The following is a 16,373-nucleotide window of genomic DNA, read 5'->3' on the forward strand; positions in this document are numbered from 1 at the left end:
GGCCAGAAATCTCGAATTTCTTGCTTCTGTTGGTGATATCGACCACATTATTGGATCCCTTTCTTCTCCGTTTCATCTCAACTGGTGAGTTATTAGACCCTCTGCCATTTCACTATGATTATTTGCTCAACGTGTTATTTCAATTAGACTATGTTATCCTAAATGCTATTACTTGTAGTTTGAGACATGTTTGAACCTATTTTGAGTTGATTAATGAAATTCTGCTTAAGCTCTATGTTATTGATGAATATCTTTTAAAGTTAAGTTTGTTATGAACCTATTTATAAACATGCTCTCATACCTTTTCATGTGGACTGGTTAACCATGTATAGATGTGTGCATTAACAGATTTATAAGCCTGTTTATTGAACCTGTTATAATGTGGCCTGTTTGACTTTGTTCTTACTATATTATGACACCTCTAGTAACTACCTTATTCAGTTTTAACATGTCCTAGCCTATTGCTAGTTAATGGGATCCCTTCTTATGACACTAGTTCCTGCACTTAGTCTAATCTGGATCTTCTGTTATCACTATGAATCTACTTATGAACTTGCCTTGTTAGTATGTAATTGATTTAATTCCTAAAACTTGATTAAGCCTGCTTAGGATTAAGCATGACTACTATTTGTTCATATATGCTCAATATGTGATTCTGTCCTTCAGTAGATTCCTTAATCCTATTCTACTCCCCTGATCCTTCTGAATTCTTACTCATAGCCGGCTGAAAGCCAAGGCTACTTAGGTTCTGTCCTCTGATCTCTCTAGTGTGAGCACTACCTTGGGTTCTTGAAGCCCTTGGAAACTCTGACACAGTAGGGATTTGGGTTCTGTGTGTTTAGCCTTGATATATGAGTGAATTACTCAACAACTGATTACTTTGTATCTATGAACATGGGTTTTGGAGCTATTGTGAGTGGAAGGCCTGGGCTGTCCAGGTGTATTTGGGCCTGCTGTAGGGTCCTTATAGTTACAATTACTTTGTAATTTATTTAATAAATTCTGGTCTGTAATAATTATTTGTAATAACAATTCTGGAGTGTTAGTGAAATTGGGAAGGGGTTCCTATTTTACATTTGCAATAAGTTGGGTAGAAATCCTGCCTATAGGTCCAACAATGTGTTATCATATGTGATGTGTTAGAAATCATGCCTATAGGTACTTTATTATGTTCAGTCATTATGTGCTAGCAGCCATGTCCATAGGTTCAATGCGTGGTTCAATTATGTTCTGGTATGGTCCAATATGTATGCAAATTTCTGTTTACGCACTGTTCTGATCAAATTGTAGAAAGCATGCCTGTAGGTTCGAACCAATTTAATTTCTTCCTGTTTATTCATGAGTTTCCAAATACTATATTTTCACCCTCGCTGGAAAACATGCTTATAGGGCTAAAACAAATAATTCTTGGTCTGTTTCTCTGACTTCCCACTATTTATTAACGCATAAAACACCTAGATACCATGCTAATAGGTTTAATCTTATTATGCTAAAATCAGTAGGCGAATTTATATAGGTTCTAATAATTGTATTAAGAAACTGATTTTATACATGACTGCCTGCTTGTTCATTCAATATCACATAGATATCCTGCCTATAGGATTCTGCAATAAATAAAATCTGTCAATGCTAATCAGTTTGGCGTGCATTTGATGTTTAAATGTAGAGGCTAACTTGAGCCCATACTTGTTTCTATTTGAGAGTCCTAACTATTTTTGTTTGTCACTTAGTATTTTTTTCTTTTGAGAAACCTAAGTTAAGGTCTAGAACCACCCTGAAATAGAGGTCCAAATGTCTCCTGGACCATAGACATGGGACGGGTAGTGCACGCATAAGGCACGACTTAGAATTAAATAGAGCGCTTTAGGTAAACAACTTAAAGATAGTAATCGGGTAGCAGGAGATGATAGTCTGTGCTCGCTGAATAATATGAGTAACACCCCATCTTGAGGGAGTTACGAAATATTATTTATGTTGCACGGGGTGATCCTTTAGGCTAAAAAGCATAGGACCCCCTCATTCCCGTTAAAATATTTTTTTATTTGTCCAAACTGTTTCTTTTCCCTTAGACTAATTCACATAATTAGAGTTCGGCCGGGACCCACTGTTGTGGACCTCGAGGAATGCCTAACATCTTATCCTCGAGGTAATTTGAGCCCTTACTCGATCTTTGGTGATGCAAACTAGTAAACCCAAGTCATTTACAAATAGGTTTCCTAATGCACCTTAATCCGTTAGGTGGCGACTCTCTCTTTTAAATAACCCTTCCTTTAAAAGCGTTGTCAATGTCGAAACCCGATTTCGCGAGAAAAGGGGGCGCGACAGTTGTGATCATCATCATCGGTTCATGGCCAGCCTTAAATTCTAAGTTAGCATGATTTACTTGTTGCCTCATTAAAAACCTTGTCGGAAAATCCATTTGGGACAAAGCCGGTTCATGGGGAAAAGAGTGCAATACATGCTTTCAGACCTAAAATCTCGTATTGTCCCTTGTTGGTTACCTGCAAGAGTTAGCTTAAAATGTAAATAAAAGAAAGAACGGGGCCATACCTTAGCAGTAATATCGCTTCAAGTGAGTCATATTCCAGTTATTCGGCAGTTGCTCACTGTTCATTGTTTCGAGTTTATTGGATCCCTTTTGGGTGATCTCGATAATTTGTTATGGTCCTTCCCAGTTCGGCCCCAATTTCTCCTTTGTTTGGGTTTCGGGTGCTCAGTGTGAACTTCCTTATAACCAAGTGCCCGGTATTCAAGTGTCGAAGGTTGGCCCTTCGATTGTAATACCTTTCGATCTGCTATTTTTAGGCAGCCAATCGGACAAGGGTGGCTTGGCGCCTTTCATCTAATAGCTCCAGGCTCATACTCATGGCCTCATAGTTTGATTCCTTTGTCACATAACGGAATCGGATACTTGGTTATCCGACTTCGAACGGTATCAGAGCTTCGGCGCCATAAACTAAAGAAAACGGGGTGGCCCCGGTTCTGGGCTTCGAGGTCATACGGTATGCCCACAGGACTTCAGGTAGTATTTCCTTCCATTTTCCTTTGGCATCGGTTAACCTCTTTTAAGGTTTTGGAGTATGGTTTTTTTGGAAGATTCAGCTTGTCCATTCCCACTAGGGTGATAGGGTGTTGATTGGATCCTTTTGATCTTGTGGTCTTCAAGGAATTTGGTTACTTTGCTGCCGATGAATTGTTCCCCATTGTCGCATACAATCTTTTGTTGGAACTCTGAATCGGCATATGATGTGACCCCAAATAAAATTGATGATCTCCTTCTCCCTGACCTTCTCGTATGCCTGGGCTTCCACCCATTTAGAAAAATAGTCAGTCATAAATAATATAAATTGAGCCTTACCGGGGGCCGATGGAAGGAGGCCGACGATGTCCATTCCCCACTTCATGAATGGCCATGGTGATAAAATCGCATGCAGCAGCTCCCCTGGTTGATGAATCTTTAGAGCGTGTCTTTGGAATCCATCACATTGTCGAACGAACTCCTTTGCGTCTCTTTCCATGTCGATCTAGCAATAATCGGCTCTGATTATTTGTTGAACCAGCGATTCGGCGCCCGAATGATTTCCACAAGTACCTTCGTGGATTTCCCTCAAAACGTACTCGGTATCCCCTGACCCTATACATATTGTGAGTGGGCCATCGAATGCTCTTCTGAAGAGGGTTCAATCTTCGGACAGGTTAAATCGGGCTGCCTTTGTACACAGGGCCCTCGATTCTTTTGGATTCGAGGGGTAGTTTTACAGTCCAAAAATATTATACATATTTATTGCTCTAATCCCAAGTTAGGCTCGTCGAGTTGATCTCGGCATGGCCTTCTTCCACCACTGATCTCATAAGTTGTACGACTGCCCCCGAATTGAACTCCTTATCTTCGACCGATGACCCTAAGTCAGCGAGGGCATCGACCTCACTGTTTTGATCCCGAGGTACGTGTTGCAAAGTCCATTCTTTGAACCAATATAATGTTACCTGCAACTTATCTAAGTATCTTTGCATTCGTTCTTCTCTGACCTCGAATGCTCCATTAACTTGGTTTACCATAAGGAGGGAATCACACTTGGCTTCGATCACTTCTGCCCCAAAGCTTTTGGCTAGTTCAAGGCCTGCAATCATGGCCTAATATTCGGCCTCGTTGTTAGTCAATTTCACAGTCATAATAGATTGTCTAAATATATTGCTTGTTGGTAGCTTCAATATGATGCCGAGTCTGGACCCTTTCGAGTTTCAGGCGCCATCTGTAAAGAGGGTCTAGATTCCCAAGGAAGTCCCTAAGTTAACTAATAACTCTCTTTTGACCTCGGGTTTTAAGGCCGGCGTAAAGTCGGCCACGATGTCTGCCAAGATTTGAGACTTAGTGGTGGTTCGGGGTCAGTATTCAATATCGTACCCGCTTATTTCCACGGCCCATTTGGCCAACCGGCCCGAGAGCTCGGGTTAATGCATATAAGTAGTTACGACACATATGGGATGACACTGGAAGTATGGTTTTAACTTCATAGAGGCGCTTAGCAAAGCAAGCGCTAGTTTTTCTAGGTGAGGGTACCTACTTCCGGCCTCACCTAGGGTCCTACTAACATAGTAAATTGCAAATTGGGTACTTTGCTCTTCCCGGACTAGGACTCCACTTAGCGTTATCTCCGAAACCTCTATGTACAAGTACAGTTGTTCATCTGCCTTCGGTGTGTGAAGCAGCGGCGGGCTCGATAAGTACCGTTTGAGTTCCTCTAAAGCTCTTTGGCATTCCGGGGTCCATGAGAAGTTATTATTTTTCTTCAACAGTGCGAAGAATCGGTGGCTCTTGTCGGATGACCTTGAAATGAATCGCCCCAGGGTTGCTATGCGCCCGGTTAACCTTTGCACGACTTTCACATTATCCACAACCTTGATGTCTTCGATTTTGTTGGGGTTGATCTCGATTCCTCTGTCGGATACCATAAACCCGAGGAATTTACCTGATCAAACTCCAAACGCACATTTTTCCGAGTTCAACTTCATATTGTATTTCTTCAATATGCTGAAGGTTTCCTACAAATGTTTTAAATAGTCCTCTGATCGTAAGTACATAACCAACATGTCATCAATGTAAACCTCCATCAATTTTCCTTTTTGTTCCTCGAACATCCTATTTACTAGGCGTTGGTAAGTGACACCGGCATTTTTTAAACCGAATCATCAGAGGATATAAAAGATATGGGACCCTGTAATCTTCATCCTCGCTTTCCCTTAGTCTATCCGAATCTTTCGAGGATGGTATCGGTGATTGCTATTTGACCCCATTTTTGACCATCTGGTTTGCATCCTTCGATGATGTAGAGGCCGGTATCACCTCCTCAACCGCAAACATTGCCTTGGCAGCCTATTGTTTGCTGTAGACTATTTTGACTCCGCTAGGTGTTGGGAATTTCAGTGCTGGTGCAGTGTCAAGGGCACCGCCCTCATGTTGTGCATCCATGGCCTCCCGAATAGAGCGTTGTACCTCATGTCTCCTTCGGTCACGTAAAATTTTGTTTCCTGGATGGTCCCGGTGGTGTTTACTGGTAACATTTTCTCGCCCTTAGTGGTTTAACATGCCATGTTGAATCCATTTAGAATCCGGAATGCAGGTACGATTTGGTCTTGTAGACCGAGCTACTCCACGACCCTCGATCGAATGATGTTGGCCTAGCTACATGGATCAATTAACACACACTTAACTCGAATTTCTTTTACAAGTATAGATATTACTAGCGCATCATTGTGGGGTTGTACAATCCCTTCCGCATCTTTGTCGTTGAAAGATAAAGCTCCTTCTGGTATGTAGTCTCGTGTTCGTTTCTCCCTAGTGATGGACACTTTGGTGAGTTTCAACATCGGCCCCTGTGGGATATCAACCCCACCGATGATCATGTTAATGATGTGTTGAGGCTCTTCATGTTCTATCTGCTTGTTAGAATCCATGTTCCTGAAATGAATTTTGCCTCGGTCGCTCAAGAATTCTCGGAGATGCCTATTATTAAATAGTCGGGCCACTTCCTCTCTCAACTGTCGACAATCTTCTATTCTGTGTCCGTGAGTTCCATGATATTTGCACATCTGGTTAGGATCCCTTTGGGTTGGATAGGAATGTAGAGGTCGTGGCCATTTGGTATCTTTGATACGCCCGATAGCTGATACAATGGTGGCAACATCGACATTAAAGTTGTATTCCGATAGCCTCGACGCTTCTTTAGGCCCGATGGATCTATCAAAGCTGTTTTTGTTCATGAGTCCCTGGTTGTTCTGACCTCGATCATTTCTCCTTTCATTTCTCATGGGGTTCTGCTCGGATCCGCTACTTCTCCGATCTCCATTATATGGTTGATACCGATCCCTGTTTGAACTCAGTTCACAATATCTCTCTCGATTCTGTCGAGGGTTATGACAGGATAAATAGACCCTGAAGGGGCCCCGAGTGGATCATCTTCGACTTTGATTTTTGATTGATACCGGTTATACATGTTGGACCAAGTAGTGACCGAGTATTCTATCAGGTTCTGCTTCAGCTGCTACGAAGCCACCGAGCTTCGAACATTGAGTCCCTGAGTGAAAGCTTGAACAACCCAATCATCAGCGACCAGTGGTAGATCCATTTGTTCCATTTGAAAATGGGACATGAACTCCTTGAGCATCTCGTTATCCTTCCTTTTCACTTTGAAAAGGTTCGATTTCCTGGTCTCGACCTTGATGGCACCAACATGAGCTCTCACGAAAGAATCTGCAAGCATAGCAAATGAGTCAATAGAATTAGGAGGTAAGTTGTGATACCATATCATATCTCCCTTTGAAAGGGTATCCCCAATTGTTTTCAGCAGAACAGACTCGATCTCATCGTCCTTCAAGTTGTTCCCTTTGATGGCACATGTATAAGAGGTTACATACTCGTTTGGGTCGATCGTTCCATTATACTTAGGTATTTTGGGAATACAGAATTTCTTAGGGATCGGCTTCGGAGCCACGCTTGGAGGAAAAGGTTTTGGCACGAACTTCCTGGAATCCAGGCCTTTCAATATCGGAGGCGCTCCTGGGATTTGGTCTACCCTGGAATTGTAGGTTTCCACTTTATTGTCATTAGCTTCAATTTTCATCTCCCCTGATTCTATCTGTTTTGTCAACTCCTCGAGCATTTTTATGATCTCGGGGTTAGCCCCCGATTAATTTTCATTTGACCTTTCTATGACTGGTTCATCCCTGCGGGTGACTTCCCGGGGAGGAGCAGGCTCAACCCTGCTCGGTGTACGGCTTTAGTTCTGTAACTGAGCTATCGCTGCGTGTTGAGCCTCCATCATTTCGAAGATCACCCGTAGATTTATCCCATCCCCTTCAATATTTTATATTTTTTGAGTTGCCGATCGGGCTCCACCACGGACAATATTTTCGGGGTCGGTAGGGAAGTTTGCGTCGATAGCCACATGTGAATTAGCATCAATCGGATCTATGATCGGAATTCCAACATGTCAGCAGGCGGTACCTTGTTACCGGGTGCTATATTGTTATTTTCACCTTGATAACCGAACTCGTTGTCAACCTGTAGGGGTAGTGATTGTGAGTTTGACATTTTGTCTTTTAGCCTGGAATCAAAGACACTTCAAAGAGCAAGTGTAAAGTAGTGTGTATTATGGAGATTTGTACCAAACAACCACTATTATCCTTAGTCCCATGGTGGGCGCCAAACTGTTTACCCTCAAAATCGGATAACAATTGAGTTTATAAGTGGCTTTAAGGATACGTGACCGCTTAAGTCGAACAATCTTAGCCTTAGAAGGTTAGCCACCCTCGAGCAAAAAATACTTTTATTGGTAACAGAACAACAAGAGAATAATAAGAACTTGAAGAGAAGAGTAATATATTTTTTTGGGATGCGTGTTACAATGTGTTTTATAAGTAATCAGACTCCCTTTTATATAGTAGGGGGGTCATACTTTAGATACAATTCTATAAAAGATAAAATCTCCTGGTTTACTGATTTGCCGGTCCTTTACTGTCACATGCCGAGATTCCCGCTGAAATATCTGATCGGCTATGGATATTTTGGCCTTCCGTTATTTCGGTCTTCTGTTGTTTCATACCGGCAATGTTTCCTCGAGCTTTTTCGGGGCCAGGGTCGATTCCGGTATCACGGGCTCAATGTTCACGAGGATGGATATTCTGACTTCATGTTCTGGTTCGATGAGATTCAGAGTCGATCTTCAACCCTTCGCATTCTGAGCCCGATCTGTTGCGCAATAGTCGATCCCGATTTCGACCGTATACAGAAGCATATTCAATTCAATACATTGCAGTTTGTTACTCATAATCGTAGAATACTTTGTGTCTTGCTAGTAAATATGGTGAAAATAATTTAGTTTTAGTAGGAGTAGCATAGTAGGTTTGAGAATTAGATTGATTTTAATTACTTATTGGCTTGTAACCATTTTTATATTTTCATGGCCCAAAGAAAATATTAATGCCTTATTATTTTTAAACTTAATGTATAAATATATTTTCCACACATAAATTTATTCGCTACGCTTCGGTATTTTTTCGGTTTATTTTTATAAAATAAAAAACATATCCTAATTATCGGTACAATTGTAGATTTATATAAGAACCTACGATTTTATTAAAACAAAAATCTAAAAATCGATTCGGTGCGGTACGGTTCAGTCGGTTTAGTCGGTTTTTAAATATTAACTGACACCTCGCAAAAGGATCTCGTTTCACTTGTTGTTTCAATGGCCTATCGTGTAGAAGAGATAAAAATAATATGCAACTACTACTTTTGGAGACAAGTGTTACACTCTAACATTTCTTAAGGAAATATATAGCGCGACCTATAAGTTTTTAATATAAAAAGTTTTACATTCGAAAAGAAGACACCGTCTAATAGTACCTGAAAATAGAAACATATCCAAACTTGGTTTTTCCTAATTCAGACAAGGTTATTTAAATATTGAACTTCTCATTACGAAAACCATATACGATTACAACACAATTTCTACATGTTTTTTTTATTATATGTATTTATGTCCTAAAAAGTCAAGTAGTGAATTTATGAGCATGTCACTTTGAGAAGACCGGTCATTATCGTGTTAAGTGTATGTGTATTCGAACGTCAATTTTTCTTTTTCTTTAAATATACTAGAATCCTATTCCCCCTCCTCCCCCTCCCTTCCCAAACAGAAATGGGGAGAAACATTTACAATTTATCAAACCTTATACTACTTTATAAGGTTCTCGTTGGTGATCTTTTCCGAGGTCCCCTTTTTGTTTTACTTTGCGACAACTTAAGCTTTTGCCTCTCTTTTTTTCTTACAAAATATATTAACTTCAGACTCTTTTTATTTTGATTAGGTAAATTTAGAAAGAAAAAAAGGAGAATCGGTTCACTTCTAAGTATATACCTATTTTCTGGACTTCTGCTTGCTGTGGACAAATTTTAACATAGCCTCTAGTGAGTATAGCAAAATTATCTTATTCAATGGGCATTGCTTCGAGGACTCAAGATGAGGTGATCATAAGAGTATGCGCGGAGCAGTGACTTTAAAGATTACAAGTTTCAAAGGCCAAAAAAACAAAATAGTTCATCCAATAATTCCAAACATAGATAGAATAATCATCCAAAAATGTCTCATTTGATGATTTTGCATGAACATTGTCATTAACACCTTCGCTTGTAGATGGACGAAAACCTTGACAGCAACACGACAATTGATGCTCCATGTTGTATGGGGTAAAATTAATTTATAATGGATGGTCGAATAGTAACGTGACACGTAGAACCGAAGATAGGCAAAGAGCAAGTCAGGGAATGACCAATACCGGGTACAACGAATGTAATCGATATTGGGTAAATTCCGAAGGGAGTGTAGTCGACGGGAGAAGGTCAAGGGTTGCCATCGGATAACATTCAATGAGGGAATATCCACTAACATTAAATGAGTGACCGTTACAGAGAATATTTGCATTCATGGCTTCTTGTTACGCGTTCATCAATGACTCTTTTATTATTAATTAAGAAGATCTTGATTCTATGATCTTGGTTTCATAGATAAAACTATAAATAGCAGGCTTAGCAGCAATTGTAAGGACATGAAACTTTCGGCATACAAAAGCTTTATTTTACTACTTTTGTTTTCAATTTAAAAACTTTATTTGCACTTTATTGTTATTTTTACTTTTGCTCTTGGAGACACTGCGTTCGGAGCCAGGCTCGTTATCTTCTTCAATTTCAATTGCTAATATTAATATAAATCTTGTCTCCTTATCATTTTTAGATCAGATCAATTTGTTTGTCTATAAACCACGTAACAAATTTAAATGTACCGTTTTGCGAGTAAATAATTTGGCTCTCACCGTGGACATAGACAGCTGCATAATTTCTTTGATTCACTCATTTATCACTAACTTGTTTTGATTCTTTCCTTAGTAAGAACCAGATATAGTAGTTAATGATGTCAACGACACACAGAACATTGAGGCACACGAAGAATTGTCCCAACATGATGACTCAATCAGTGAGACTCGCAATAAAAGGGGGTGGGACAACCCCTTTTTGAGAAGGTTGGTACCCTCGGCATGTGCGTGAATCTACTCCCAATGATGCATATGAGGAACATGTGGTGGAAATAGTTAAACTCTTGAGAGAACATCAGAAAGCGATCATGAATCGCCTCTCACGGCAGGATCGGGTGATGATAGAGTTAAAACAAGCATTGTCAGGCACCTTCAATATCGCAAACGTAAGGGTCCCGATTCCTCCCAGTGTTACTGCAAACCAAACGACTCAGAGAGTCGATAATAACACCCCAAGGGGTGAAGTCAGGTTTGACGAAGCCGGAGGGAATGACAGAGGATCTGGGAATAATAACAGGAATGATCCCTTTAAAATCGAGCTCATAAGGTTTATGAGAGAAATGAACGAACGTATGGATCAGAATGCGAAGGAGTTTCACGCTTTGATGGATCAGATTCCCAGCACCCCACCAATGCTAAATGGCCCAGATTTGAAAAATACACGCAATTTCCGTTTAAGCTGAGCGCAACACCAGAGTTAATTCCGAAGAGGTTCAAGATGTCGGATATAAAAAAATACGATGGTACTTTAGATCCGCAGGAGCACATCAAAACCTACACCACGCCTTTGCAAGGGAAAGATTTGGCTCAATAAGAGATCTAGTCGGTCCTGTTAAAGAAGTTCGGTGAAACCCTCACAATGGCCCCCTGACATGGTATTCTCTCTTACTTGAGCATTCAGTTGACTCTTTTAAGATGATTGTAGACTCGTCCATTAAAGCACATGTCAGCGCAAGGAAGGTTCAAGCTAGGAAGACGGATATATTCAGGATTGTGCAAGGCGAATCCAAACTACCGTGGGAATTTGTGATCCGATTTCAGAAAGAAAGAATGCTGCTACCTATGGTTCCAGATGAGTGGGCAGCGGAGGCATTCATAAAGTGTCTCAATCCACTGAGTTCCGATGTCTCCCAGAAGCTGAAGGAGAGCCTGCTCGAGTTTTAGGCAACCACTTGGGCAGATGTCCATAACCATTATGAGTCAAAAATGAGGATAGAAGACGATCACCTTGGGTCTTCGGTATCAACCAAAGGACGGGTCTGAGACAAAAACCAGAACAAATTTAAAAATGATTTTGATGCGGATCGGTGGTCCTCTAGAGGTTGTTTTCTTTCATACAAAAGAACCGATGTGCGTAGTAGCAAAGGTTTCTAGTCATCAAATAGGTTTTCTTCTAATAGAAGAGCCGATTGTGGCTGGAACAGCAGGTCGTTGCGAGAGAAAGAGGTGCCACGGGCCCTAGACTCCGCATATCCTAGGTTATCGGAATACAACTTTACATTAGCTTGGTAGAGTTGGTATTGGAAATGAGGAATATAAAAGAAGCACGATTCCCGAAGCCAATCGATCAGATCCTAGCCAGAGGGATCCCAGTTTATGGTGTAAATACCATAGGACCACGACCTTAGAATTGGGTTCTAACGTCATCTTCATAAAGAGGTGGCGACATTGTTGAGGAATGGCCATCTCAGGAAATTCTTAAGTGACCAAGCCAAGAATAACTATGGAAGAAGATGGGATAATGTGGAACCCTCAAAGGCAGTAGAAGGGTCGCCTCAGATAAACATTAACATAATCTTTGGGGGAAATGAATTCAATGGTGTAACCTTCTCAACAACAAAGAATACAAATATATCGGTGAATCGCAACAAGAGGCTTCGGGAAGTAGCGGAAGATGATATCACCTTCATGGAGAAGGACGCTGACGGACTTCTTCTGCCACACAATGACGCTTTGGTAATCTCTCTTAATGTTTGAGATTTCAAAATCAAGAGTGTTTTGATTGACCCAAGAAGCTTAGCCAACATCATCCAGTAAAGAGTGCTGGAGCAAGCAAAGTTAACCGGAAGCATCATTATGGCAACAAAACTCTTAGCTGGATTCAACTTGACAAGTGTGACAACCAAGGATAGATATTGCTGCCCACAAACGTAGAAGGATTGATCAAAACCACTCTTTTCAAAGTTCTAGATGGTGATATAGGGTACAATGTAATCCTAGGAAGGCCGTGGATAAACGAGATGAAGGTCGTACCTTCAACATTTCATCAGTTGTTAAAATTACCAACTCCGGAAGGAATCAAGAACATAAGAGGGGATCAACCGACATTGAGGGAGATGAATGAGGTAACTGTTTCCAGCAGCAAAGGGAAAGAGTCCAGTAAATAGAAATTACAGTAACTAATTCCTTCTTCCTTTATGAATGAAGATGATAGAAGCGATGAGTCATTGGAATCGTATCAGGTTCCGAGATACTTTTAGGTACCAGAGGAGACAGATGCGACTAAGTCAACCGCAGAGGAACTTGAGCAAGCGGCCTTGTTCGAAGTATTTTTGGAAAGAAAGTTTCATATGGGGACAAGGTTAGATCCCGAGTTCAGGATATAATTCATAAATTTTCTTAAAGTTAGTGTTGATTGCTTCGCGTGGTCGCACTATAATATGACAAGTATCCTATTAGAGTTAGCGGTCCACAAGGTAAGTTTGGATTCAAATTTCCCACCGGTAAGGCAGAAGAAGCGCCCGATAGCCGAGGTCAGGAACATGTTTGTCAAAGAAGAGATAGCCCGACTACTCAATATCGGTTCAATTCGGGAGGTAAAGTATCTGGAATTGTTAGCCAACGTAGTTGTAGTACCCAAAAAGAATAACAAATTTAGGATGTGTGTAGACTATAAAGATCTAAATAAGGAGTGCCCTAAAGACTAGTTTCCACTACCAAACAATTATCAAATGATTGATGCGACAGCCAGACATGAGCTAATAAGGTTCCTTAATGCTTACTCCGGATACAAACAAACTAAGATGAATCCGGAGGATTAGGAAAAAAACTTCTATTATAATAAACGTTTGCACGTATTGCTGGAATGTGATGCCTTTTGAACTCAAGAACGCCAGAACAACTTATCATAGGCTAGTAAATAAAATGTGTGAGGTTCAGATAGGTAAGACAATGGAAGTATATATTTACGACATGTTATTCAAGTTTTTAAATACAATGTATCATTTGAAATACCTCCAAGAGACTTTTGACATTCTGGGGAAGCATAACATGAAACTTAACACAAAGAAATGTGTGTTCAGTGTTGGTTTCGTTAACATTTTGGGGTTCCTGGTATCGCAAATAGGTATTGAGGTAAATCCCAATAAAATCAAAGCTATCGATGACATTCTGGACCAATAGACAAGTGTGAAGGAAGTACAGAGCTTGACCGGAGGCTGGCGGCTCTAAGCAGATTCAACTCATGATCCTTAGAAAAGTGCCACCACTTCTTTTCACTTCTAAAAAAGAAGAACAATTTCACATGGACTCCAGAATGCTAACAGGAACTTAAAGACCTAAAAAGCTACCTGTCCAACCTGTCGTTACTGTCAAAACTGAGGGAAGGAAAATAGTTGTTGATATATCTAGCGGTCTCGAAGGTAGCACTAAGTACCGTTTTGGTCAGAGAGGAAGATGGTACGCAATTTTCTATTTATTATGTTACTAAAATATTGTCGAGAATGGAGACTCGCTATCCATACCTCGAAAAGCTGGCCTTAGCTCTCGTAGTTGCCTCTCGAAAGCTTAGGCCTTATTTCCAGTTCCAACTGATAGCCGTGGTGACAATATTTACTTTGAGGAATGTCCTTCATAACCTTGAATTATCTGACCGTTTGTCTAGATGGGCAGTTAAAATTAGCGAATTTGACATCGAGTACAAACTTAGAACTGCAATCAATTCACAAGTTTTGGCCGATTTTGTGGCCGACTTCTGTCCCGGGTTAATGCCTATGGCTGCTAAGGAAGCAGTGCTAGTGTCGGAAATGACATCGGGAGTTTGGACCTTGTTTACGGATGGAACTTCCAATGTAAAGGGGTCCGATCTCGGGGTAGGTCTAATCACGCCCTCTAGGAAAACCGTGAGGTAGGCCATTAAAACTCTTCCTTTAAATAACAACGAAGTGGAGTATGATGCTTTGGTTGTAGAACTTAAACTCGCCCTAGGACTAGGTTCTAAGGTCATCGAGCTAAAGTTTGACTCCCAACTAGTAGTAAACAAAGTATAGAGGATTTTTGAAATAAAGGAAGAGCACATGCAACAGTATTTGAACAAGGTTCAAGCATTTCTTGCACGATTTAGGGAGTGGTCAGTCATACACATTCCAAGGGAAGAAAATATGGAAGCAGATGCATTGACCAATTTGGGGTCATCCACAGAGATGAAAGGATCTGACTTCGGCAATGTTGTCCAACTTCTACATTTTGTATTGGATGTGGATGAATACTACGATCTCAATTCAACCAATTTAGTCTGGGACTGGAGGAACGAGTTCGTCGAGTATCTTCGGGATGGTAAATTACCTGATGATCCGAAAGAGTCCCAGGCACTACGGATAAAAGTAGTTCACTATTGCCTCGTAGATGGGCAGTTATACAGAATGCTATACCAAGGACTATTGGCCCGGTGTCTGGGGGCCCCGAAGGCAGACTACGCAATGAGGGAAGTCCACGAAGGAGTTTGCAGGAACCATTTTGGTGCAGACTCTTTAGTTCTAAAGTTGATCAGGGCAGGTTACCATTATCCTCGGATGGAACAGGATGTAAAGGCATTCCTTCAGAATTATGGCAAATGTCAACGTCATGCATAGTTGGTGCACCAACCAGCAGAACTTATGCATTCGGTGTTGTCCTCGTGGCCATTCATGAAATAGGGGATGGATATAGTTGGCCCTCTACCACCATGGCCCAAAAAGGTAAGATTTCTTTTAATTTTAACTAACTACTTCACTAAATAGATTGAAGCAGGTCCTTACCAAATGATCGGTGAACACGAAGTGGTCGACTTATACGGAACCACATAATCTGCCGATTTGGGATACCGAAGGAAATTTCTCGTGACAATGGGCCACAGTTCATAGGTTCAAAAGTCACAAATTTTTTGAAAGGATTGAAAATCAAGAGAATTGCATCTTCACCGTACCTTAAAAAGAAGTTAGAAAATGCTAAGGGCAAATGGCCCGATGAGCTACCGGGTGTGCTATGGGCATACCGTACAATGACAAAGTCGAGAACAGGAGAAACACCTTTCTCTCTCATGTATGGCGCGGAAGATTTGATACTAATGGAAGTGGGGGAACCGACTTTAAGGTTTTTCTGAATAAATGAAGAAGCAAACAATGAAGCGCTGCTGGTGAGGCTGGACTTGCTCGATGGACACAGGGACTTGGCGTTCGTGAGGATGGTGGATCAAAAGAAAAGGATTGAAAGATATTATAATCGCAGGGCCAATCTCTATTACTTCAAGGTAGAAGAGTTGGTTTGAGAAAAGTGACTCAGAGCACTCGGGAAGTCAATGCCGAAGATGGGATCAACATGGGACGGTCCTTACCGGGTTTTAACTATCAACGGTAAAGGGTCGTATGATTTGAAAAATCAAGATGGAGTCAAATTAACTAGCAATTTGAATGTGACTCACCTCAAAAGATATTATTGTTGATGGATCCTACAAATACCGAAAGTTTGTGCTATACTCTTTTTTCCTTCGTTCACTTTTTATCCCAATCAGGTTTTTCTAGTAAGGTTTTTAACAAGGCGGCGACGGAAAGCATACTACAAAGGAAGCTTCATCGGCAATGGAAACACCTTTAAATATAAAGGAACAAATTTTTTCATATTGATGGTAAACGGCTTTGTGGAAGGTTAAATAGTCTTTGGTTCGATGGCAAGCTTTGCCTTCCATCACTAAAAAGGGATTATTTAACCATTCACAAGTTGTTTCAACCGGTGAAGTAACCCTTCCAGTA

General features: G+C 40.8%; 1 protein-coding gene across 1 annotated transcript; it reads left to right on the top strand.

Annotated features, from left to right (window-relative positions):
* Positions 1-14,663: 14,663 nt before the first annotated feature.
* LOC142168072 (uncharacterized) lies at positions 14,664-15,218 on the top strand. The gene has a single exon (XM_075228731.1). The coding sequence runs from the start codon at positions 14,664-14,666 to the stop codon at positions 15,216-15,218; it is 555 nt and encodes a 184-aa protein (XP_075084832.1).
* The last annotated feature ends 1,155 nt before the right edge of the window (positions 15,219-16,373 follow it).

Source organism: Nicotiana tabacum, chromosome 13 (assembly GCF_000715075.1).
Source record: "Nicotiana tabacum cultivar K326 chromosome 13, ASM71507v2, whole genome shotgun sequence".
Taxonomy (NCBI): domain Eukaryota; kingdom Viridiplantae; phylum Streptophyta; class Magnoliopsida; order Solanales; family Solanaceae; genus Nicotiana; species Nicotiana tabacum.